Source organism: Cavia porcellus, unplaced genomic scaffold, assembly GCF_034190915.1.
Source record: "Cavia porcellus strain 051 isolate PalLab524CR breed Dunkin Hartley unplaced genomic scaffold, mCavPor4.1 scaffold_24, whole genome shotgun sequence".
NCBI lineage: Eukaryota > Metazoa > Chordata > Mammalia > Rodentia > Caviidae > Cavia > Cavia porcellus.
Genome location: NW_026947507.1, coordinates 33,519,576 through 33,545,997, shown reverse-complemented (window position 1 = coordinate 33,545,997; position 26,422 = coordinate 33,519,576). Strand labels below are relative to the sequence as shown.

The following is a 26,422-nucleotide window of genomic DNA, read 5'->3' as shown; positions in this document are numbered from 1 at the left end:
ATACAAAATAATTACTTGGTGCTGTAATAAAATGCTGTGAATTTTATTAAAAGTAGATTTAAATTCTTGACATAGGTAAGTCTCTTTTTTAAAAAAGCCTCCCATTTCATTGTATTATTTCATAAGATTAAGTTGGTTCAGTGAGACCATCACCGATAAGAAACATACAAAGCACCACACAGCAATCAATGCAGATACATTACAAATTTTCCAATAAGTACAGGCTTCCTTATGCATCCACACATATATTTACAGCTAATAAATAAAATATAAGGCCAAAGCATCATTGATATATATATCACTATATATATAAAACAAAAGCTATACAAGCTAGAGTTCCCAGTGCCAGGCACTGATTTGCCAAATTTTTTGTTTATGCACCTTTAATCAAAACCCAAATCCAGAAAAATCAATGAATTAGTAATAAAGGGCGGTGCCAGTGACAAATCATACATCATTTTATTGTTAGAGCCAATTCATTCCAAGTCTGATGGAGTTAATCACAGCATCTGTTCTGTATTACATAGAGGACTCCAATAAAGGGCTGATGTTCTAGCACATCTGGAATCATTTCTACTCCAATATGTTCCAATACATCCCTTGATGGCGTATGTTCCAAATCATGCTGAATGCAGGTATACATGTGGGGTTTCATATGTGAGTATGCATTCCGACACCCACACACTCTCACTGTGGGGTTCCCAGTAATAACCTTTGAGCCGTATGCTTCTTTATCATTTTATATCAATATATAGAAAGGCATTCTGAAAATATGAGGCCTAGCTTACAAAAAATTGTTCACCTACTCTTGATTAATTGTTAGAAATAATAACAGCCTGGCTGACACGTCTTGTGACAAAGGCAGCCAAGGATCCCCTTCCTCACACTCAATGGTTTATAAGCATTGCTTATGCATAGATACCAGGAAGAATTTTTTTTCACTTAGTAACAACAGTTTTTGTCTAAAATTTGTACTTTGCATGGTGCAGGTATCAGATAATAAATTAGATGTAGATGATTTAAAATATCCAAAAATACATATATGATCATTTTCTTTTTTACCATCCAAATTACGTGTCTGCTGAGGATATACAGGTTCATTTTCAACATCTATCCAGATACCATTGTTAAAATATAATAAAAAGACAAAGGAAAAAAAAAGAGGGAATGGAAAGGTTAGACAGTAAAATCGCCTGTAACTTTGTCAGGATGCAGGTCAAGGGGACCGAAGCTCAGGACTTTATCATCCTCTCTTCCTCTCTCCTCAGCACCTGCTCTGGTTAACTCCGGCACATACCAGTGGCAAGAGAACCATTTGAAGAGATCAGATATTTTCTTTGCTAAATAAATGGATCTGAGTCATGCTACAGAAAACCACTTTCTATACTCAGACTTGAGGAAAACTTGGAGACAGCTTCAGTTCCCAAACTTAGAATTTAATTAAAATAAGAGGTTCTAACTAATTTTTGACCAATACTAAACCAGCCACATGGAGAAGCCATATTTACTATGGGCACAATTTTTTGTTCCCTCAAAAGACAAAACACGGAGCTTTTCGCATTTACCATCTTTTAATGCTGGAGGATGTGCAGTTTACCCACTAGAGCCCTTGAATTGAATTAGTCACTTTTTAGTATTTGAGATTCTCCTCATTGAACTAAGCAGGAGATAGCTGGGATTAATACTCAGGAAAATTCACTTTTAAGCACCCAAAGCACTGAACATCTTTTGTAAAATTCATTTTGTTCTTCACAGAGCTTCTGTACTAATCTTCTTTCTGTATATTTGCCCGGTGTCTGAGAAAAAAAACAGAAGGAGGCAATTAAATATCTGCTTAGTGTTTTACAATCCCTTCCCCTCACCACCATTTTAAGGATAATAAAAAGAATTCAACCGGAAATTTGGAGCCAATGTCGTAAGAACGGACCCAAGGGAGAAGTCGATAATGGGCTAGAGGCTGTGGGAGACCCCTGGGAATAACAGAGACACTAACATTTATGTAGTCAAGTCCTAAGAAGGGGGTCATTTTCAGAGACCAGAGAGAAGTGACTTCAACACTTAGGGAGATCTCCTACTTCCCAAATTACCCAGCGAAAGACCAGTTGCATTCTTTTCTTATGATATGAGACTTCTGAGGAGTTATCAGAAGATGCCAGAGAAAAAGCCTTTTGTTTAACTGAATTTGGATCACAGTGGAAACCCCAGAAGATTATTAAGCTGATTCATAGTCATCTCCTAGGTAAACTAGGAGTTTTAATAACACTGACTACTGTGTCAGTAATCCTATAATCGGACAAAGGTGCATCTTGAGACTTTCTCTGTCAAATTCTGGCAATTTATATAAATACTATCACCAAGGGGGGATTGTAAAGAGCTGGAGTTCTTTCCTGATTTGTGAGGCTTTGTTTTTATTTTTTTAATTTTAATTTTTTGGTACTGGGAATCGAACTCATGACCTCATGCTTGCCAGGCAGGTACTTATGTTGCTGAGCTAAATTCCCAGCCCTGGCTTTGATTTTACATTCACATATGAATTTAAAATTGCACATTTTGGGGAGAAGGTGGAGGTGTATGTTATTTGTGTGTAATTTAAATGCTTTTTCTAAATGTTCATATGAAAATATTTTTCTAAGAACTGAAGCAAATGTGAAATTATCTCATGTTTGTGGTGAATGAAAACGAGGTAATGAGCCTTTTAGAAGAAAAAATGTCCATTTCCATAAGACTTGGATTATTCTCTCTGTCTCAGTACCAACTCTTTTCAGCATCAAGTTATCCAGATAACTCCACCTTGTCATTAATAGAGTATTCATCTCCTTTTACAAAATTCTCCTTTTATAAACAATGAAAAATATCTATTGTACATATTGGATCTTATTACTCTTTCAGTCTTTATTATTATTATTTATTTTTACACAAGACAGTACAATATTTACAAATGTGAGTCTAATTTATCTCACTTATGAATATAGTCTTAAGTTGCCTCTGTATACCCATAAAAGCCTCAAGATCATCCTTTTTATAGCTGAGTAATATTCCACTGCATAAAAATACCACAGCTTTTTCATCCATTCTATGGTTGGTGGGCATTTTGAATGTTTCCAATCCAAAATGTACAATATATATTGTAATCATGAAAGAGAAAGAAAGTACTTAAAAGAACAAAACTACTAAGATAGGGGAAAGGAAAAAAGAAGAAAGAAAAAGACTATATGTATGTTGGTAAAAATATATAAGTTTATGTGTGTATATACATGCAAGATATATAACTATACCACTAATCTCTCATAGTTCATCAAAAAGAGCAATTTGTGCTGTCATTGTTTGACTGATCACTTTTGTATCTAGATTTTGTGACCTGAACTACTAGTTTTGAGGTAACAGTGTGCAATATATTATCTAGTGTTAATTCCCTACTTTTTTTTCTTTTCTGAAATTCTGTGCTATTTCTATCCTTTTTTTCTATTTTGCTTTTTAAAGTAAAAAGAAGATGAAAAACATTATGTACATATATGGTATGAAAAAAGATCAATGAAATGCTAGTTGGACTTGACCATAGTCTTAGGATTATAGTAATTTTATTTTCTTTTTGTCTCTTTCTTCTAATCTACTCATAAGGAGCATACACAGATATAATATAAAGTAAAAATGTAAATAGAGATATTCCATGTTGGGTCTTTAAATTTTCTGGAGAGGCAATTCTTACCATACTGTTGTCTAAAACTGTAAGAGGAAAAGTTGAAGCAAAAGTATTTGCTTCTTCTGTTTGCAGATGAGATGGCTCTGTGGCCAGTCTTTGCCATTGTCACTGGCTTGAGTGATATGGTCTCATATTTTTCCTCTTTATACATGTAACTGCTAATCAGGCACTTGGCACTTGGTGGGGGACCAGTGGAGGAATGAAAATGGCATAGAGAACTCAGGCAGGGATGGAGAAGGTCACATGCCTGGTCTCCACTTAGCACTGACGTCCTGGAAAGATTCCTCTGACAGCTGCCCTGGGGATTAGCCTTAAAGGTCAGGTAGAAAAGAATCAAGGTTGTTCTGAGAGAGAAAGAAGGGTCCCCCACACTCTCATGCCACTAGTTCCTCATTTTAGTGGTCTGGAGGTAGGTTTGGGGGCCTGCCTCTTTGATTCTACATCCTAGAGTCTGCTCGAACTTGGAGAATCAGATTATGTGGCTTAAGCTGGTGTGATGAGATATTTTTATCCTTGGGCGGTTGCCATGGCTGTGGTGGCGAATACCTACCCTATGGTACCTGCTCTATAGACAACACCTCCAATAGGAAGAGAGATGCAGGAATGGAAAAAGAAAAAGGGGATATTTGTGGATAATATGAGGAGTAAAGTAGATACTAAAATATGCTCTGGGAATAAAGGTCAGGACAAAGAGGAAAATAGCAGTATTGCAAAAAAAAAAAAAAAAAAAAAAAGCAAATGGGCCCATCTACTATGAAAGCAGACAAGCTAAAGCAGGTAGCCTGGAGGTTGGTACCACTGGCTATAGGTGAAGAGCAGAGTGTGAAGCTGCCTTCTGCAGGGGCTCAGAGACTTCTGGTCCAAAATGCTCACCAGCCAGACTTCTTGTTCAGAGACTTGTCATGGCATTTCACGAACACTGGAGCCTCTTTTCCCTTCTGCAGCTTCGACACTTTCTCCCTGGAACAGAAGACGATCCTGTGGAAGAAAAGAGATGTGAACATATCATATAGAACAGTAAGAACAGCTATGCTAGAAAGTGCTGGCTGTCAGGGCTACACAGATCCTGTATAATCACACTGGCACACTGTGTCGGTATTCCCCACAACTAACACTGGCCACATCTCAATTAGAGGGTTATCTGAGAGCCTAACCCAGTGCAGCAAATGAGCATACAAACCAATCTAGGGAGGAGAGCAAACAGCCTGGAACAGCCTCAAAATCACCAGGCTCTGGCCAAGGGATAACGCAAGCCCAGCTTCACCACCTCTTTGTGGCCTCATTAGTGAAGCAGATAAGGAATAGGCCTTCAGCTGGCCCTGCTGGAGGTCGAAGGTTCTACACAGCCTTTGCATACTATAAAAGCAAATGATGAAAGAGAAATATTTTCTCAATTCTAATTTAAAGAGTTATTTTTCATAATGATGATAGCATACTTCAGTTTGCAAAATCCCCACACATTTAACATATAAGTTTTAAATCTTAGGAGATTTTCTGTGCCATCTACTTCATAGACAGAGGGGAAATCTGAGGAGATAGGATGAGATTTTCTGACTCCATCCTTCTTGAAGAGATTGATTTCTGTCTTTAAATGTCAAAGTTACATTTCTGAGATTTGTTCCCTAAATCTTTTGTGCTTGCAAAAAATAATGCTAAGTGAATGTTGAGATTTTTAATTTCTAATCCCAACTGTCCCTCCAAATGACTGTGATCAATTAAGGGATTATTTTTGATTTCTTGAAATGCACAGATCCTAATGCTTGAGCATTGATGGTATAAAAATCTGAAATCCAAAATGTCCCCAGTTGAAAACTTGAACACCAACCTGGTACCACAAGTGGAAAATACCACACCTGATCTCATATGAGGGTGTTACAGTTCAAATGCAGACGTACTGGAAACTATCTTCAGGCTATGTGCATAAGGTGTATACAAATAATAAAGGTCTGGGTACCTCCATCTCCTATGAGAGTTCCTTCAGACTCTCCAAGACCTCCACTGCTCCTACTGGCTCCTGTATCTATCACTAATCACACAGGATCTCGAACTCCTGACATCCTGTGTCTGGTTAATAGCAACCTCCAGGTTCTCCAAGCTGTAAATCTGGAGTGAATTTCATGTTTAGACTTGGGTCATATCCCTCAGATATCTCATTCTATCTATGCAAATATTCCAATATGGTAAATGAGCCAAAATCCAAATATTGCATTGTTTCTCCAGTGTGATAATAAAAGAATAATCCTAAAACACAGCAGGCATAATGATCCAGGTTATGCAGTACTACAGATGAGGCTTGCTAACATTTCACCGAAAGGTGGAACCTCCTGAAATACCATCCCTGAGCAATAACACTATTGTCTAAAATGGGTGGCCCAGATTGGTTGACTCACTTTTTCTGTGTCTCTCCTGCTTTTACTCTGATCTTTTCGATGGTAAAGGTAGGGCGGCCCCACCAGCTTGACCAGCTAAAGTAGGACTCAGTGATCCACTTCAGCTTCAGCATTAGGAGCTCCCCGATGTCCACTTCCGTGTAGATCAGGAAGGAGTATGTGTTATTCGCGGACACTTCAGGCCTGAATAACAATTCCACAACTTTGGTTAATTCTAGAAATGGACTTCTCTCATCTTCTTTGTCCTCCCAGCTTTATTGTTTGGGAGATAGTTTTTTAAAATGCAAAAACTATCCAGCAAACTACTCAACGTCAAAGACACTCAGTATATTATAAAAGCATTTGCACTCATTTAATATCCTTTAGAAGACATGAACTATTTAATACAATTCTTTGGAGAAAAAAATCTGCTAGCTGATCATTCAGACATTTTCATTTACATGTATTCCTCTTCAATTTGTACAGATATATGAATCTATTTCCACTGATTACCATCAAAATATACATACCATTTTCTGTTTTTCTTTGTTCTCTTTATATACTATCTTTTACTTTTCTGCAATTTTTATCTAGTTTTCTGAAGCTATAACTTGATAAGCCTCCATTCATTTAACCATTGTCTTAATGTTAGAGGCCAGTTTTTAATTTATGCTATTATATGTACCACTGCAATAAATGTGCCATACTTTAAAATATTTTTTAAAACTTCTAGGGTGTGTGTGTGTGTGTGTGTGTGTGTGTGTGTGTGTGTGTGTGTTTCTGAGGACTGAACTCAGGGCCTTCTCTCTAATCTGCACTGTTAATTTTTTGGGGGTATGATTTTTTCTGAGTCTCTCTGCAGCTCAGGTTAGGTTGAAGCTTGCAATCAGTTCTCCTTATTCAGCCTCCCAGAGTGCTGCTGTTGACCATTTTTTAGGCTAAATATTTAAAAAGAGATTATTAATTCTGTGTAATTGCATATTATATCTATGGGAAGTTACTGTCTTTCTCCCTTCCTTACTTGGATGTGTTAGCAATCAACGACAAATCTAGCATGGAAAAGTGGACTGTCTCACCACTGCATCAACACTAGGTATTTTAGTGGATTTGTTCATTTAACAATTATCAAAGTATGTCATTGATGTTGTCTTAATTTTGTATATCATAGTCAATAGTAAAGATAGCTTTTGTCACGGGCATTTTACTACATAAATCTTCTATGCTTATTATATTAGCGTCTATCTAATGGCTTCCTGTAATCAGTATTTATAAAGTCAAACCTATTAAGGAAATTTAATGACTTCACTTTATGGCTTTGTATAAAAGAAATAAGCAGCTATAAACTGATAAAGAAAACTGTATGCTAAATGAAAATGAAACGACCCATTGGAAGAATGTTTTCTGAAATATAAAATACAGAAAAGGCCTTAGCTTTGAAATTTCAATTTCTTAAACTAGAGACTCATTCTCTAGGTGTCCAAGTCCACTTCTGTTTCTCAGGCCCGGGGTCATAGCACAAAGCAGGGCCATGGCCAGCCCACCGGGGAATGCTGCACAATCCCAAGGTACTCACAGGGTGAAGGGGATATTCTCACTCTCGGCCACCGTGCCATACAGAGAGATCTCAAAGGCCTGGTTGGTGTACGTGGTAGTCTCAGTCCCAGAAAAGTAAATCTTTACTTGGTAATGGAACACTAGAAAGGAGGAAATCAGAGCACAGAGTGATTAGTCTTCATGGAAACACTCAGTCCCCAAAGAATCATGCACTGTGGTCCCACAGAACATAGCTCACTGGCACCCAAACAGGAAAGACAAGGCTTGAATGCTACTCCCTTCCGAAAAGTGTGGCAACCCAAGTGTATCTGAATTTCCAGGCAGTCCCAGACTGCAGTAGTAGGGAAGGCAAATCAGAAGCCCAAAACCCCAGGAAAGCTTTCTCTGTGACTGCCACCTGCCTTGACCACCTTGCCCCTAACACCTGCACCAAGCCTCTTTGACATTTCTTACTGTATCACTGAGTGAGACTATGCTCTTGCTGCTTCTCACTTCATGGTTATGTCCACCTCCCTTGCCTGCCAGTTCCTACAGGTCAGAGGGTCACATCCACTTTCTTTTACACCCATGTAGCACAGGAAGACACACATGGGCTACAACAAAACTCATTTCACTGACCCAGGTCACAAGGCCATGAGGATTGTCTTGAACGTCAGTTTTCAGAGTTTTGGTTTAGAAACAACCTGTGGAACCAGGAACTTGAATTTCTACATCTTCTTTCTACTTCTCTGTTCCATACCCTGAGCAAACTGCACTGGGGAGAGGTTTCCAGGATAGGAAGGCAGCAGCCTAAAACACAGCTACTGTGATGGGGAGAAATATTATGATGCTTTTTCCCTCTATATCTAATTTTTGGTCCATTTTGGTCATTTTTTTCTTATTTGGGCTGCTGTCTATTACATGCACTTTCTTTTAAGCTAGGATGCAGATTTCTTCACAGGAATGGTTTTACAATATGGCAAACTATATTTTAATGCTATTTCAAAATTTATTCTAATGAAAAAAATCAAAAAATTTTTGTCCTGTGAGCTTTTGGTAACAATCTCTGTTTTGTTTGGCTACATTTCTTTTTGTAATAAGAATAACCAGCCATGTCCCAAAAACAGAAAAATAAAACTAAACCTCAGCTACTAAAAAGTAAAGGGAAGTCAAGTTTAGGAGTGAGCAGAGTTCTTTCTGGCAGCAAAGACCACAGCAAGAGAGGCTGCGGGTTCCCAGGTGCTCCAGGGGACAGGGCATGCTGACAGCTCTGAGCACAGAGGTGAGGATGTGGGACAAGGGATCCTCCCCCATACCTCATGCACATACCCCCACTCTGAAGAGACAGCCAAATTGAGGGCTTCCTCATTACCTAAAGGACAGATGCTCCCATTTCTATACCACCAAATGCACTTCCAGAGTCCAGCAAACCGCCTTACAAGCTGGCACAGCTGGCAGATATATTTTATTCCAGGAAGCTCTCTTTAATATCTGTCCTTCCCTCAGGCTACTACCAGGTCTCCACAGAAGCCAGGCTTACTGAAATTATTTACCTCTCCCTCTCCAGTTTCTCCTCCATTCCTTTAGGTCTTGCTCTAAGGAAGAGGTTAAGCTTGAAATTCAAGTGGGAAACAAGTTCATGGCAAAATGGACATATCTTGCCAGGTTTGATTTACTCTTTTCTCTCACATAGAGTTAAATTTTTAAATACAGAAGGCCTTTGCCCTCCTGTAAAGTGAACTTTAGAAGTTTACATTTTCTAAATAGGGCCAGAGTGAATATTCTAGGCTCTGTGGGCCATAACATGTTAGTCTCAACTGCTCAACTCTAAGCTGCTGGACTGAAAGAAGCCTTAGGTAGCACAGAAATGAATGTGAGTGGCTACGTTCTCAGAAACCTTATTTATAAGAGCAGGTGGTAGGCTAGATTTGGCCCAAGGATTGTGGTTTGCTGACTTCAGGGTGATAGTTCCAAATTAGCTCTGAGCCCAGTACAGACAGGCAGGCTCATGGTAATGTTTAAAGTTACAGAGGAATCCCACTGAGCACCGAAGTCTTACTGGCAGTGGGAATATGGAACGTCAACAAACAGACCAAGGTAGCTCCCTCTGTATCAACAGAAATGCAAGCAAAGATGCAGGATTTAGCAACACCACTTCATAGATTCTGTTCCAGTGGACAGAATCAGCGCGTGCAATGCAGCATGCATAATAAAAACAGAGCTCACCACCTGCCCTTTCTCCAGCCTACCTTTGTAGGGCATCTGTGAGCGAGTCTTCAGGTACATCTTGCTGCTTCTTTTGGCTCTGACCTTGTTGATCTCGTAACCCACGTTGTTACAACGGTTCTTTCTGCAACTCAGGCAGAGCCCTTTTTCAAAGGCCTCTTTGGAGTTGCACCTGTAAGCCTTACTTGGGTTCTCTTCATTCAACAGGGAATCAATGAAGAGATGAATGGAGCGCTCATGGGAGCACTTCACTAGTTGGTCCATATCTTGAGAAAAAGAGACAAAATGGGAATGTCAATTCTGGTGAAGTCACAATAGATGCTTCAGTTCTCACATCTAAAGTAGGTCAGATATGGGGTTAGAAGAAAATGACCCCAAGATCTGTTTTTATGCATCTAAGATTATAGATCTTATTTTAGGAAGCATTGTGTTAATAGCTGCTTACCTACCTCCAAGAATGCCAAAGATGCAAGCTTTCAGGGAATTTCTGACTTTTTCTTCTAGTATATTTATAAAGCCAAAATTTGATATATCAGGGTGGGGGTAGTTCCCTGCAGTTTATTGTGTCCTTTTTTTTTTTTTTTTTGAACGTGTCTACAGTTGTAAAAATTTCTAGAAAGTTACAGCTAGAAACCATATTATAAAAGGTATAATTGTTAAATGACCAGTGCTTTATACACACACATATTTATGGATAATTGAGGGTCATGCCCTTGCTGATGAATTTTACATCAAATAAATTATAGAAATAATTAGCAATGTCCTAAAAATAGATTTATTGCCGTAAGATTTCATAATGCTTAAAAATAGAGCTCTAAATTCTACAACCACTGAGCATAGTGACCACATTAGATTGCAGTATCTGCAAACGGCCCCTAGAAATCATAAATTTGTCACAAGCTAACATTATTACTGAAGCAAATATTAAGCTAATGGTAAGTTATTTTTCTTCCTAAAATTGTGAGAGATTTATTGTAGGGGGTAGTGATTTCTTTGTGATTTACCTGTCTCTTAAAAAGATTTTTTAAAATTGGACTAACACCTCCTACACTTTCAGAAAAATTCAAGTTCACTCCATGATCTTTGAAAATATATTCAAAGTATAAAAATGCATATCAGATAACATTGTGCGATGTTATGACAGAGGCCAGCAGGGTTTTCCAGTACTTAACCAGGGCCTTGTGCATACAAGCCAAGTGTTCTAGCACTGAGCTACGTATCCATCCCCAGATACTTACATTAAAACTACACTCTTGGGTAGTACTACGTAGAACACTGCATGATTGAAGATTAAGAACAAAACCACACTTATGTGACTTCAAACCACATTTACCTCCAAAACCCTTCTGGGAAATCACACGGAGAGCATCCTGAATGTTGCAACCGGGTTGAAAAGAGCCTCCATTGGGGTAAATGTCAACATGCCCCACTGGTTTCTGGATTCCAATACTTCGGCCTGGTGATCCTCTGGTGAATGTGTGTAAGACATCCACGAATTGTGCATCATCAGGAGAAAGGCGACTGGTAGCTTCTGCATACTCAAAGTTAGGTCCGGCTGGATCCAGGCCTTGATAGGGGCAAAATGAGATTTTTAAGACTGCTTTGTTTTTACTTCCTCTTTGTGGTATACGTTGGCGTTCTGGTGCTCATTGTTTGAATCTAGGTAGCAGCCACTTAGACTTTAGATTCTTGTGAGCTGCTAAGTCCATAGTTACTGGATCTTTAAATTACAATACTACGAAACTCATAAAAGTAGGGTTGGTCTGTTTTTTTTTTTTTCTTCCACACTTAGAATTAAATCCAGGGCTTCATGAATACTAAGCAAGCACTCTGCCATAGACCAATAACCCCTGTTCTTTTCATTTTATTCTGAGACAGGTCTTACTAAATGGCCAAAACTGGCCTTGAATTTGCAATCCTCCTGCCTCAGTCTCCCCAGCTGCTGAGGTTACAGGTGTATAACGCCATGCCTAGCTTGGCTCTTCTGAAATGGAATTTTAGTGTCTGAAATGATCACTATATAGTGCTTTTTACCCACAGTGACTTGATGTTCTTTTGTAAATTGTTTTTGAATCTAATGAGACCTTCAGATAGTGGTGGGGTCTTTGTCTGTCTGTCTATCCATCTATCCATCTACCATTTATCTTTCTCACTTTGTCCCAAACCCTCTATTACTACTGCCCAGACAACTGTTTTCTTTCCAGGTGGCCTTAGGGGTTTCATTTCCCCTAGTCCTGATGTGACAGGGGACAAATTATGTGCAACCCACGACCAGGGCATAGAAGAGAGGTAGGAGGGAAACATGAGCATTCTGGTCCCCTTCCAGTGCTACAGCCAGTACCTGGTGAGCCCTGGAGAGTGTGCCCCTCTGTCTTACTCCATGAGATAATCATGTCCAGCACATTCCCCAGAGGAGCAACGCACATGTGGCTCCAGAAGGTCAACCACCTGGACTCCTGAGATAAGATGAACAGAAGTACAATTACCTGTAATTCTGCTGACCTTCGTATTGGTCCGACTCCCAGCAACGCCAGCAGCGTGGGCTCCAAGGCTGTATCCCAAGAGATGGACATTGTCCACAGAGTACTTAAATTCATCCTTCAGAAGAAAAAAAGAGAGGTTTTTACATTTGTTTCTCAAGGATCAAAACTAAAAGAAATAAAGTGAGTATAAATACTGTTTTCTAAACTATAGGTACTATAATAATTTAAAAAGCCTCAACTTGGTATTATGGATAAAAGAAATGTACTCTTCAGTGGTGAGATTTTTCTCTTTCTCTAACGACAGATTTAAATTTTTCCACCCATCTGAAATTATATTATATGCACATATAAATATACATGCAATAGATCAATATGCATATGTATATAGATAGTATATGTATACATATGTATCTATAGTAACTTTAACCTAATATCCCCTAGTCTAAATACCTTGCAACACTTTATTCTTTGAAGTGATTCAACTAATGACTTATAATCAGAAAATTTGATAGTGGGAAGAGCTCAAGGATGCCTATGGTCCAGGCCCCTCATTCAACAGGTAAGAATGTGACCTAATTTTTCCCATGTTCACTCATCTGATTAACAAGAAAATAACTTTTAACTTTTTATAGTTTTCCCAGTAATGATGGCTCACTATTTTTACCTGCAGTGATCTGGCTTAAGTGATCTGGCTTAAGCAATTTGGCCCTGTCAAAGTATTAGCTTCCTTCCAACTCTAAGTAACGTTTCCAAGGTACTTTTCAGATCATGGTCGGCAAAAGTGGGCCAGCTTCAGAAAGTGGTTAAATCCTGCAGCTGACCCAGAGCTCTGAGTAACCACCTCACAGGCTCCACACCTCCCCAGCCAGTCCCATCGCTCCCGAATCCACAAGGCTGGACCGTATATGTCTAAACAAAGAACTGGATTCTCAATCCAATTGGGAAATAATCACTGCTGATATTTCAATCAGAGATATTCCAACAGGAGGCAAAGGTGGGATACAATTTCCGTGTGCCAGCCAACGGGTAGGGAAGTACTTAGCTGAACATGTCATCTTGCCTCTGTTCTGAAACAAGAAGCTTTTGTTTGCTCTGCCCACTTAGTTCTTGGTCACAGCAGATCTATTCACTGGAAATCCCAAGGGCAGAGCAAGGCAGCACTATGTATTGGCACTGAAGTCTTCTCATTCTTACCATAATGCTGCTTTGGGCTAAAATAATAATAATAATGATGATGATGATGACGATGATGATGATGATGTCTATGCTCATCCTGAATATTTGAAACGTCACAGAAAAGATCTACATCTAAGGCAAAAAGGGAGAGAGATCTGCCATTTTCTTTTTTGTCTTTTTCCTTTTTATTGGTACCGGGGATCAAACTCAAACTCACGACTGCCTGCTTGCAAGGCAGGCACTTATGCCGCTGAGCTAAATCCCCAGCCTCAGACCTGCCATTTTCTATCTTCAGTTGAGAACTCTTTTGGACACTTGAGGCTCCCTTTCCGGGTCTTACCTCCATCCAGTTGATAAACCTGGCTACATCTTCTCCAACCAGCTTGGTGTAGTCCGCAGACTCTGGGTAATGGTGCTGGGCCCTCCGCAGCCAGTCCACCACAATGACATTGGAGTCTGGTTCCCTCTTGTACAGAGCAGCCACAAGTTTCGGCACCCAGCTCTCATACATCCCTGTCACCTAAAGAGATGGATATGAATTTCGTAGAAGACCCACCTACAGTGCGATACAGATACAACCTCAGTGCACCTACACGAAATAACGAGTGTGAACCGTAGGACTCCTCACTTGCTCAGCCGAGGAAGTGCTCAGGCTGGGCCTGCTCCTCCACAGGCAAATCTGAGAGCGCTGGTGGGTGGTGGGGTGTTGAGCTCAGGCACTGCACCCTGGGGTTTCTTACACTTCCGATTTTAATAGTGGCTTTTTGTTGTTTGTTTGTTTTAGAAAAATTCAATAAAACTTCAATAATTCCTACTATTAAAAGGCAAGATCACTCTGAATAAATCAAAATTTTATATCAGAATTGCAGGATTTTTTTTTAATTACAGGGTATTTTAAAAGAAATTTAGCTTACTTGCTTTCAGTTAGGCTTGTGTTTCCCAGCATACCTATTTTGAGAACTATAAACACATTTTTTATAAAGAATTTTTTTTTAAGTCAGGTATGGTGATGTACGCCTGCAATCCCAGCACTCTGGAGGAAGCAGGAGGATCCTCTCGAATTTGAAACCAGCCAGGGCTACAAAATGAGCTCAAGGTCAGCCTAAACTGCATAGCAAGACCCTGTCTCAAAAGGACAAAAAAAAAATCATATTTTTTCCTATGAAGAGTAGCTACAGTAATGGTCACTCAATTATGTACTAAAATGGACAAAGAAGATTCTAAAGTTCATGTTTAAGGTCGTTTTAAATGAAAGACTTGTAAAAACCACGTTATACTTACTGTAAGTCCAATGGAAAAATAAATGGCTTACATTCTCAAACTAAGGAACTTCATTTGGAGCCTTAATCTCATAGGGCAGGTTCTTTCACATTTATGCTTTTTTCTTTCTCATCTGTTTACTAGACTCCAACTACCAAAACATTAGCTCTGCTTTACTCTTCAACACTAAATAATTGCACCCCATTTCCCCAGTTCTCTGTGCCTCGCGGTGGGGATATCGGACGGTACCGGTGAGTCCAGTCCCGTGGTTTCTGTTAATTCTTTCTGTAAACTACTTTAAGCTTCCCAGGCCACCAATAAACGAAGGGTGGTCTCAGAAGGTCCCCTCCTCCACATCAGTTTTTACTCTTGACCTTTGTGGTTCCTAACTACCTACCAGCAGTGAAAACTGTCAGCTCTACAGCTGTTTTGAGCTTGGAGAGAAAACAAAGAAGAAAAAGTATAAAACGGATGTGAGTCCACTAAGAATTTATTTAAGCCTCCTTTGAACAGTCTCAGGGAAATTGCTGCAGGTCTAAGTGCAGAGTAGGTCTTTGCAGGAACCAGCTGGACACCCACGGGGTGGGGCGGTGAGGGGGGGCTTGAGAAAATGGTCCTGCTCTGCTCTCTTGGCCCTTTTCCTGGCTGAGGTGCTGCCCAGCCATTGTGGGTGCATTTCCAGATCCAGAAGGATGAGGTCATTCCTACAGAATTCAGTGTTAACTACACTGTTTCAGCCACCTGAGGACCTCTCATTTCACAGAGAACCTGTACTTAGAGCAAGTAAATCCAAGTGAGCCGCCAAGCCCCTTCTAGCTGTGTCTGATGTGCATTCTAGGATACACAATAGGCATGCACAGCACTGTTTGGGGTCTCCTTTGGTGCACTGGAGAGTGTCCTCACTTTTCTCAGTTTGTGCCCTTGAATATCCCTAGTTTATCTCAGATAAGGCAGGAAAATCTTGTTTGCTCCAGGCCTCTGTGTTAAATGTCTTTTTACATTATCAATGTTTCCAATTTAGGAAGTAGGTAAAAGAGCAAGTAATCTGATTTATTCCTCTAGGAGATGATATTTTTATTAATTAGTTAGCAACTGATGTAATCCTCTCTGTCTCTCTCTCTCTGTCTCTTTGTCTCTCTCTGTCTCTCTTTCTGTCTCTCTCTCTCTCTTTCTCTCTCTGTCTCTTTGTCTCTCTCTGTCTCTCTTTCTGTCTCTCTCTCTCTCTCTCTCTCTCTCTCTCTCTCTCTCTCTCTGTCTCTTTGTCTCTCTCTCTCTCTCCCTGATTCAACACAAAACACAGATAAAAGTAACTCCAAGCAAAGGACATGATAAGTCCAAGAACCTATTCTCCTCAACTTAGAAAAAATCTTATTTTCCAGATGCTTCTTCTGAAGTTAATCAGATCATTAGCACTTTTAGAAATTGCTGATTGTACTGGCAGACATGCCACTGACTCAAAACCCTCCTAGTCTCCTGTACCAAGCAGGGCAACAGCTCCCACCGGGGAGTTTACTCAGTGAGATAAGGCCCAGATCAGCTTGTCTGGCTGTTATCATCACAGACCAAACAGCTCTGGGTGATAGGGAAACTGTCTCCTGGCTGACAGCCTGGTCTCTGAGCCTAGCCAGCATCTAGCTACTCGAAATATTGGGACTCAGAATGTGAAGAACCTAAGTGGCCTCAATGGAACCACAGGACCTTTGATAGCAACTGGAACCATGTGTCCTGTGTCATCTTAGTGTGACAAGAAAACTTTTTCAGATATTTCTAATACAAAATTCCCTGAGGGATAAGACTGAGATTCCTAGGAATACTGAGTTTATTCCTACTGCAGAAATGTGTATATTTAAGCTGATACTTTTTTGAAAAGCGTTACACACCACATTGCATATACAACCACAATGAGTCTAAAAGCATCAAAGATTCCTCTGTTCTGCTTATACCTCTTAAAATACAAAAAGTTTAATGCTGAGTTTAAAATTTTATCATAAGATATGTAATTTATTATGCTAACTCCAGTAAAGTGTTCTATTTTTTTTAAAATAAGCATCTGCGTGGATTTTACTAACAGCTTTTATAAATAGCCTTTATCTCCACAAAAATTACAGCAACTCTTCTACAATGTCAATAACAAAGACACTTCAATTTTATAGGAAAATATGTCAGAAATATGTGTGTGTGTCTGTGTGTGTCTGTGTGTGTCTGTGTCTGTGTATATCTTAGTTAATTCTCATTCAAATTTAGTATCTACTGTAATATTCACAAAGTTTGATGTAATATTTTATTAATCTGTTTTATAAGCTTTTTTCCTTTCCTTTTCTTGTCATACTGAGGATTAAACCTCATGCATGCTCAGCAAATGTTCTACCCTGAGCTACATCCCCAGCTCTCTTATTAAAATTTAATTTTGACACAAGATCTTACTAAATTGCCCAGATTGACCTCAAATTTATGAACCTCCTCATGCCTCAGCCTCCCAAGTAGCTGGGATTACAGGTGTGCACTGCCACACCTGGCTATAAATTCTTTTTTAATAACCAATACAATCTGCTCTTTAGGGATAAAAAATGTTTAAAAGCCAACTAAAGTATTTAAAGAAGAACTACATCATGTAAAGTGACTGTCTGGCATACTTGGAGAAAAGTACTTTGTAAATATTTCAAACAAGTGTATTTAACCACAGCTTGCATTTTCCAAACCCCTTGCATGACAGTTCCTTGGCCTCTTCCCTCCCTAAAGTTTAAACTGGAGGCCACTGGAAGTGAGGGACCTTAGGGAAGTCTAGTCCATGCTCTTTGTGCAAAAGGTGAGCAAACCAAGACTCACAGATGAGAAGTGAACGAGACGTGTCTCAGAACTGGTGAATGGTCAAGCAGCACCAAAACTCACGCTCTGGCCTCTGCGCACTCTCCCAGGTCACCTTCTTCAGGAACGGATTTTTGGTTCTATGCTAGGTGACTGGGGCCACAGTGCTTTGCACCCACTTCTCACAGGTGTACCCTAAGTTTTGCTCTGCAGCTAACCTCCTTTCTCCCACTGCTCCTTTCTGCACCCTCCTTTCTCACTTCACAAGAAGGCTGCTGTGTCAAAATCACTGCATGTACTGTCCCAGGGAGGTATTCATGAACATGCAAATTAGATTCTACCCTGGGCCCAAATTATCTTGGTTCAAATGTCAAGCAAAGCCATCAGAGAGCAAGTAGAAATATGGGTTTTTGACCCACCACTGGGTACCAACAGTTAGAACCTGGTGGACCCCAATCCATGCTTTCCTGCAGAGATAACTTACCGTCCAGCCATGGATCACCATGAAGGTTTTGCTGCTGTGGTTGAAGTGGCAGTTGGCCACAGATTCTGTTACTCCAGGAATGAGGTGACAGGTGTCCTCAACTGTGTTCTCGGGGGTCCTTCGGGCAAATTTACTTTCGATATCCGTATAATCTTTTCCTCCTAGTGGAAAAGGAAATATTGGATTGGTGGCTAATTTGCTTTTATTTACTAGAATGAATATTTTAGGATTCACAAGTACCCTGCTGCCAATGCTCTGTTTGTTTCTACAGTGTTTTAAAAAAAAATGAATGCTGATTGCAAAAAAAGGATAGATACACTCATAGCGGCAAAGTGGAGGAGACAGCTTTGACAGTAAAGCAACAGTGATCCATCTGCTGTCCTCCAGCCTGCCCAGCAATCTCCCATTCAAGGTAGGTACGCGTTCACCTACAGTTTCATAACTGCTGTTTGGGGATGCCTTCATTAATTCAGTCTTTTCAGAAGACATGAACTTAAGCGACTTGATCAAGGTGAAAAAGACAGAGAAGACCAGAATCCAGGTCTCCTGATTCCAGTTCAAATCCCATTCTCCCAGGCAAAACTGGGTCGTTGCTCTCATATGCTGTAGTGTTCTTATGTCACTCCTTTTCAATCTGATTACATAACATGTTTTCCCCAAATATAACGTTAAGGCTTTTTCAAAGGAATATTATTTCATTTTCACTAGAAAAAAATTTAAATATTAGCAAAAAAAATTGGAAGGATGAGGAAGATTTTACATGGAGTTTTTTCCACTCCATGGAAACAATATTCTTTACACTGATAAAATATTCAGAGAAATCATTAGTAGACTGTTCAGAAACCTGTGCAGTAGATGAGTCCTAGCTAATACTTCCCCCAGATATTTCTTTTTCTATTTAAGTCACAAGAATCTTACGACAAAGTCAAAATTTAAAAGCTTCAGCAAAGCTGGTTGTATGAAGAGTCCAGTTTGGTTCTTTACAGCTAATTTCAAACCAAGTAAGGACAGAAACAGAACCCAGCTCTTAAAACTATGGATAAGAACCCTAAATGTTGATAAACTTTCATGGGTGGTTGTAGACAATTCATATTGTATCACAGAGGGCCCTTGAAGTGAGTAACATTGCAAACACAATCAGACTCTTACAATACCAAGTTTCACACTACCAAGTCACAGGGAAACTGCATGATAGGAAATTATCTGTTACTCATCAATTTTTTAAAAAGTGAAAAAACCTTATTTATTATTTAAAAAGTAGTAACATAGATTTGTCATTCAAAACACTTAGAAGGAGAATAAATGTGGTCACCAAAAACAACTCTAATTTCTTTATCCAAATTTATTCTTTTATCACAACCCCAAATTTGAAATATTATAATTTCAAAAAGACATTGCACAAGATAGGCCAAGAAAAAAACATAGGAATGACATAGTAGCAGTGAAAGTATAGACATCTGAATCAAGCTCAGATAATTAGCTGGCCAGGACAATATTTTCCTTTTCAATAAATATTCTCCAAAATTCCTTACACAATGCAGTAATACATGCCTCAGTTCACAAACACTTCTATTTGGAAACAATTTAGTTTGCAAAGAGAGGTGTTGGGTGAAAATTTGCTTCTGTTCTCAAATCATCCATCAACAGAAGAACGGGACAGCTTCTGTCTTCCCCAGAATTGCTTGCCAGTCATCCATTGTTTGTAACAAGTTGAACAGACACACACACACACACACACACACACACACACACACACACACACACACACTTTTACTACCTAAAACCTACAAGGCATTTTTTTTTCATGATTATAGTGATTACAAATTATTAGGTCCCCAGGCTGGGTCACCCACACAAACAATAGAAAAACCTCTCCATGCTTCACACCTTGCCTGCAGGAAGCCCTGAGCACCCTGGGTTCCAGGTAAAAGGAAGTCACAGGAGACATTCTGTACCCATGTCTCAGTGCCCAAAAGCACTGATGGCGTCCTATACCCATTCCAGCACCCCTCTGTCCTGGAAAGCCCCCTAATTTTTACCTCTCTCAGTAAGATCTCCCTCTCAATAAAACCTCCCCCACCATCTAGACCCCCCCCTCACTCGGAGCCAATGGTCTTTTTGCCCTTGTCCCACATTGGGTCTTCAATAAAGTTATCACTCTTTGCTTCAAACTTGCTTGCCTCAATGGTCTCAGTGGTGCACTGGTTTTTACCTAGCAGAATGAAGTGAGTTATGTTACACTCTGAGATCATTTACTCAAATAACAATCTATGCAAAACTACTGGTCTTTCAAGTTCTTTTCATTTTCATATAGTACAAGTGCACCACATCCATCTATCCATCTACCAAGGATAGCCCCTACCTCATCCTATTTGAAGATTCAGGCCTCCTTTTCCCTTCCTAATCAGAAAATGTTAACTTGATTAGTTAGTGAAAAAGAACATTGCATATTTTTAATCTAATTTTGCTTCCAGAGCCCAAAGAAGTTCTTTTATTTTTAGAAAGTGTCTTAGAAAATGTAAAACCAATTTCACTTGTTCCCACATCTCCCCACCTCAAATAACTCATACCTCCTCCCTACCGATCTTATTTTAACATGACTGATTATCAAGCTTTTAAAAGTGAAGGTCTAGGGTCACATTTTTATCTAAGAAAATTGCAGTGCTGTTCCAGATATATCATTCACTTTAGTCTACTTTTGCTGGGATTATGCAATTTTGTGACTCTGGTATTGTTAGTGGTTTTGAAATGACCAAGAAAATTCTCTGAAATTATTAAGGCTGACTTTGTATATTTCCATGAAAAAGAAAACAGAAAAAGTCTATTCACTCTACAGATCATCTGTCAGATTATATGTATGGCTCGCTGACAGCTTTCATTTCCTACAACCTGTTAATTCTGTTGCTTATAGAGAAAAGTAGCACAAAATTAATGCATTCTCAAGCAAATTTGCATTGGAGACTTTTAAAGGAAAGAACTTTTCAATTCAAGTTGGAAAGGAAAAATAGTGCAACTCTGTGTTACCTTATGGTTTCACTATTATGTCAGATATGAAGTCACAAATCTTATAACATGTTCCTGAAGACTTCCTTCTATTTGGCATCCTAATATGAACTTTTATATTGCCTATGTTTGCAGTCCCTCAAGGATATCTCACCATTAATATAATTCCCCAAAACTCTATCACCCCTCAGCCACTGACTTAGGCTGGTAAGAGACAGGCAGGAAGAGGGACCCATCTGTGGGTCAGTCCAAGTGCTTAGTTGTCTCAGTGCATGCTCAATTTGCTACTGGGGTGGCACCTGAGCTGATCTGATGAGGCTGTTACTATGGAAACCATTGTTTCCCACACATGGCAATTATATTAGTGACTCCGCACTTATCCAACTACATTGTCTTTTACCAGCTATGTTAGAGATTAAGGCCATGTTAGAATAGAGCAAGAAGGGAAGGAAAGAGAAAGAGAGGATGGGGGGGAAGCAAAGGAGGGAGGGAGTGGGGGAGGAAGGGAGTCAGAGGCATATCCTTGGTGAATGCCTGGGTCCTGAATTTGACTTAGCACATCCATGCCGCTCTGCCCTGCAGACATGTTCTTAGGAAGCACAAGGGGAGATTCTTGGGCACCACAAAAAAAAAAAAAAAAAGCGAGAGTGGAGGGCTGAGCTAAAAATATGCTGCTTCAAAGAAAGTGAAAAAAAATTCTCCCTGGCCACTCCTTCCCTCCACTCGACTCCCACTTCTCAATACAGATATTAATCAGTCACTCTCCCGCTCAGCTCTACTTCAGTGATACTGAGTATTTCGCTCTCATCACACATCATGTTACACTCAGGTCTTAGCCTAGAAATTCATTGTGGCCTATGGTACAGAACTACAGTGCCTGAGCAGGAGCCCACAGGGTCTTCTCCTAGCTCTTCAAGGTTCCTGACTGGGGCCAGGAACATTGCAGTGGCTCCAAGAATACAGAACCTGAACGCAGAGCCTCCGTCTGCAAAGTGTTCCAAGAAAGAAATCAAGAGTGATTAAGAAAATGCCACGCCTGAGGGAGGAGCCAATCACTTCCCCAGGCTGTATCCTCTCACCTGGATACCTGCACAGTCCAGAACAAACTCATCCCCTCTCTAAGAGAAAGGCCTAGAAAGTTGCTAGAAGCATAAGGTAAAGAGTGGGTGGCTCAAAAATGGACAGGATGCGAGAGAAGTACTTCAAGTTTACTTAGAAATAACTGTCTCTAAGACACTTTACAGACAGACAAGCACAAGGTCGTTAAAATCCAATTTAAATAGTCACTGATGTGTCCATTTGAATCAAAGAATCCGAGGGGGTCTCAGAGAATGTTTAGTCCTGTCAGCTCTGCTTTTGGAGTTGAAAAGGCTACTCAGAGAAGTAACACCTACTAATCCTAAAAGTTGGGGGGGGGGCACTTTCTAAAAGAGCACAGCAAAAACTTTAAATGAGGTCTCAGAGTCCTGTGTGTGTTTTACAGTACAGAAAACTGGGCTAGTCAGTTTCCTGCTTCTGTATGTCAGATTGTTCAAGAACCATGCCTTGAACCATCGGGCATCACACCTGCCTTCTGAGTGGAGAACTAGGAGTTTGTTACACCAGTTACCCAAATGGAGGGAGATATAGCACCACATGAGATGTTGAATTCCCAGTGTCCTCAAACTGACTTGACAGAGAAGAAAGAAAGAAAGAAAGAAAGAAAGAAAGAAAGAAAGAAAGAAAGAAAGTCAGTCTTTGTATCTAGTTCTGCTTTGGTGGAATCTCCTTTCTCTTCTAACAGAAATTCTTCACAACTTAACGCAGACATTAGGCTTCCAGCTGCAATCACTGTCACCCTGGACTCTAGTAGGGACCCCTGCGGTCATGCCGTCTGGAAGCACATCCCAGGGACACCACCCTCGTGGCAATTCCACCACGCATAAGAAAAGGAAATGCTGCTCCTTTTATGACTGGCTCCAGTTACTCTTTAAGTTGATCCCGCGCATTAGCTGAGCCAAGGTTCAGTTAACACCGGCTCGGGATTGTAGGCGGGTCTTGTGTCAGGCTTTCCTCTCGGCCCCAATCAAGAAAGTCGCCGGCAGCCCGGAGGTTTTGACTCTAGCCAGGCAAGCGAGCAGTGCCCGGGCGTGGATCGAAGTGGTGGCCACGACCTCTCCGTGGTGCGGCAAAACCCTCGTGCTCGCAGCCACTCCGCGGGGCTGCGCGTCCCTAGCGAACTTCAGCACTGAGGGCGCGAAGCCTGGCCCTGTGCAGAGCCGGCACCCAAAGTCATCGGCCTGGACTGCTGGTCGCTGCGCCACGCTTCCACGCGAAGTGTGCAGCCTTTCCCTGGGCGCGAGCTCGTGCAGGACCCTGCGTCTCCCGGTCTCAGAGCCGTGTCCCCCCAACCCACCTTGCACCCCAACTCGCACTCCCATCCCAGCAGCAGAGCGCCAGCTCCGGACTGCGTCAGTGCCCTGTGCAGCTAAGTCACCGGCGGACTTCCTTTGAAGAGGCCACCTGCCCGCACGTCCACCCATAGGGCGCAAGCGCGGGTCACCTTGGCTCGCGTGCCTTTCATTCCAGCACCACCCCCATGGAGAGGTGACTGCTGGTCACTGCCACAGAGCTTTCCTCTCGCCTTCCCCGCTCCATGCACCACACCCCCGAGCCTCCCCTCTGAGCCCGCGCGCGCCAGATCGCGGCCATGGCCAGAGAAGGGACAGCGTGGAACCCGGAGAGAGAAAGAGCGGGAATCAGAACCGCCACCTGCTCCGGGCCGCGGCAGAGTCCCTCCCGGCGCCTGAACCCTGCTCCGGTGACTCCTTTTTAGCGCCAGAGCCCGGGCTGGAAGTCCCCGCTGCGCATCTCAGCAACCCCTTCCAACTTCTCCCCATCTGTGGCTGAAGGGAAGCTGGCCGGGTCTGCAGATGGAGGGAGTTTGAGCACAAGACCTACCTTTAGCGGCGGCCACCCCTCCCCAGGAGGCGGTCAGACTCTGGAGCCACAAGCCCAGGACAAGCAGGAGCAGCGCTTTGCTCTCCATCTCAGCGCGCGCCCTTCTGCAGGAGCTGTGCAGCGCGGCGGGTGCGCGGGCTGAGCCGGTGGCGAGGAGGGCTGGAGCACTGCACAGGGAAAGTCGTCCTTTAAAGGGGAAGGGAGGGCTGCTGGAAAGGGCAGATCTCCTCCCGAGCAGGAGAAGGAGGAGGAATTGAGTCTGACACTATTTCTACTCCACCGAGGTTTAAAGGACTGGAAATATGCAAATAAAGCTCATCACCTATTGGCTATAAACTCATAAGTTGGAGGGAGGGCACTAAATTCACATCCAAATATCTGAGTGCATTGCAATGAGGATCAGCCTTGCCAGCCGCCAGAAGAGGGGGAAAGGGCAGAGAGGAAAATATCCCCTCAGGCTCCAGCTTGCTCTACTCAAAGTTATCTACTCCCCAGAGACCCCGAGTAGGCACCAAATAGATCTACATTAACTACTCAGCTATCGCCAGTTGGCCACGGAGAAAGAAGTTTTGTTCTTAAACTACATTTGATCAACAATGGAGTCCACTTCTCTTCAGATGGATCCTGACTGTAACCTGCAGAGCCATGCCCTGCCCATACCTCAACCCCAGGGACCAGGGACAGACACATGGTGCTCTGCAGGGTGCGCTTGCACAATGGGATGTTTTAACTTTAGCAAGATGGATTCATCTGTGTGGTGGAGAAAGGCACACTTGCTCTACCTGGTTTCTATTTTCTGCCTCATTCAAATTATCCTCAAACGCATAGAGGAATGCATGAGCATTTCCTCTTCAGAGGCAGAATATCAAGGCCAATTTTAACATTATACTGAGTCCTAAATGAAAGAAGAGAATCACAAAAGATATATGCTGTGTGCCTCCAAATCTATATAGAGAGAGCGGATTAGTGCTTGCCTGGAGCTAAAGAATACAGGAGAGGTTAATGGGTTGGGGAACACTGTAAAATCACATCATGGTAATGGTCACACAACTCTTTGAAGGTACTAAGAACTACTGAAGTGTGCTTTTCAACAAATGAGCATTAAGCTGTTTTAAAAAGTGGATCAATGGGGCTGGGGATTTAGCTCAACGGCATAAGCACCTGCCTTGCAAGCAGGCGGTCGTGAGTTCGATCCCCGGTACCGATAAAAATGAAAAAGACAAAAAAAAAAAAAGTGGATCAAGCCACGCACATAAAATAAGAAAAAATAAAGTCACATTGGATATGGTGCCGTTCTGCCAAAATGCTGAGAATGCTTTCGAATGAAAAGGAGTTACATTATCTATGAAGGACAGTTAACTCTGTAGTCCCCACCTTATGGCTGAGAAGCTGGTTTGTAAACCAGAACCTCCAATTCATTCTCTTTATTGCTCTGAATATGAGCTTGTCTCTCCCTCCAGAACACACACACACACACACACACACACACACACACACACACACACACGACATGCATTTGTAGATTAGGATAAAAGGTGATGTGATTTCAGCTAGGCTGAATTTTAAAGTTTTTCTCAAATGACAAGTTAAGAGCTGGTAATGTCCCAGTAATTCGAAGTTTGCTGTTTTGTAGAACAGAATGCTATCTTTCCATTGATACATGCAATGCTAGAACACAGCAGTATCGCAATTATTAAACACTAAGCCACATTCAATTGATTCTATGGAAAGTGTAGACAATCTTGAAGCCTGCCAAGAATCAAACCCCAGAGAACTACTTAGAAGCAGCAGAACAGACTGCCTGGATGGGTAACTGTGGTGTGAATGTCCTACAAAATTTACATAGTATTCTAACTATAAAATAACTAACTATAAAAAAAGACAAGCAGAGACATTCGACATCTCATGATATGAAAGACACAAGCAGAAGGCCAGGAATGCCTGGCTCTCATATAGAACATTTGTTGTCCCTTATTTTCATGCATAAGATTATTGGTTAGACAACCAAGCCAAAGTACCCCTCTGTATCCTTCTGAGAACTGCAGAATTTTATGCGATTGCGTAGTATCAGGGGCATATATGGGCTTTTTACAGGCTGACAGATAACAGAATCAAAATACTTAAGGGGGGGTACATGTTTGTTTGTGTTAAGCGCGGCCTTTGCTGTTTTGCTGCAGGTCCGTTAGAGCTGCAGAGATTCCCAGGAAGGACTAACCCGCAGCAGCTGGGCCTGGGGCAGAGCACATCCTCTGGCTGCTCTCCCGAGGGCAGCTGTGGGCAGGCGGGTGTGGCGGCAGCGCTGCCTCCTGATTGGCTGCGCTGGGAGGGATCAGGTGCCTGAGTTCTCACTCATAGACTCACTTGAGCCGTGGGTCAAGAAGGCACGTGCGTTAGAGACGGGGATCCTGTCCAAACCTGGACAAGGTTATTTGGCCAAGGATAG

At 41.4% G+C, this 26,422-nt stretch overlaps 1 protein-coding gene across 1 annotated transcript; it reads right to left on the bottom strand.

The window, feature by feature from the left end:
- Window positions 1-1,504: 1,504 nt before the first annotated feature.
- On the bottom strand, window positions 1,505-18,193 carry Lpl (lipoprotein lipase; the record flags this gene model as incomplete). Its single annotated transcript, NM_001172978.1, is given in 9 exon segments — window positions 1,505-1,796; window positions 4,574-4,678; window positions 6,091-6,273; window positions 7,643-7,763; window positions 9,852-10,094; window positions 11,162-11,395; window positions 12,315-12,426; window positions 13,828-14,007; window positions 18,037-18,193. Coding segments are annotated over 9 exon segments (1,336 nt in total), but the record flags the coding sequence as incomplete, so codon positions are not given.
- Between the last annotated feature and the right edge of the window lie 8,229 nt (window positions 18,194-26,422).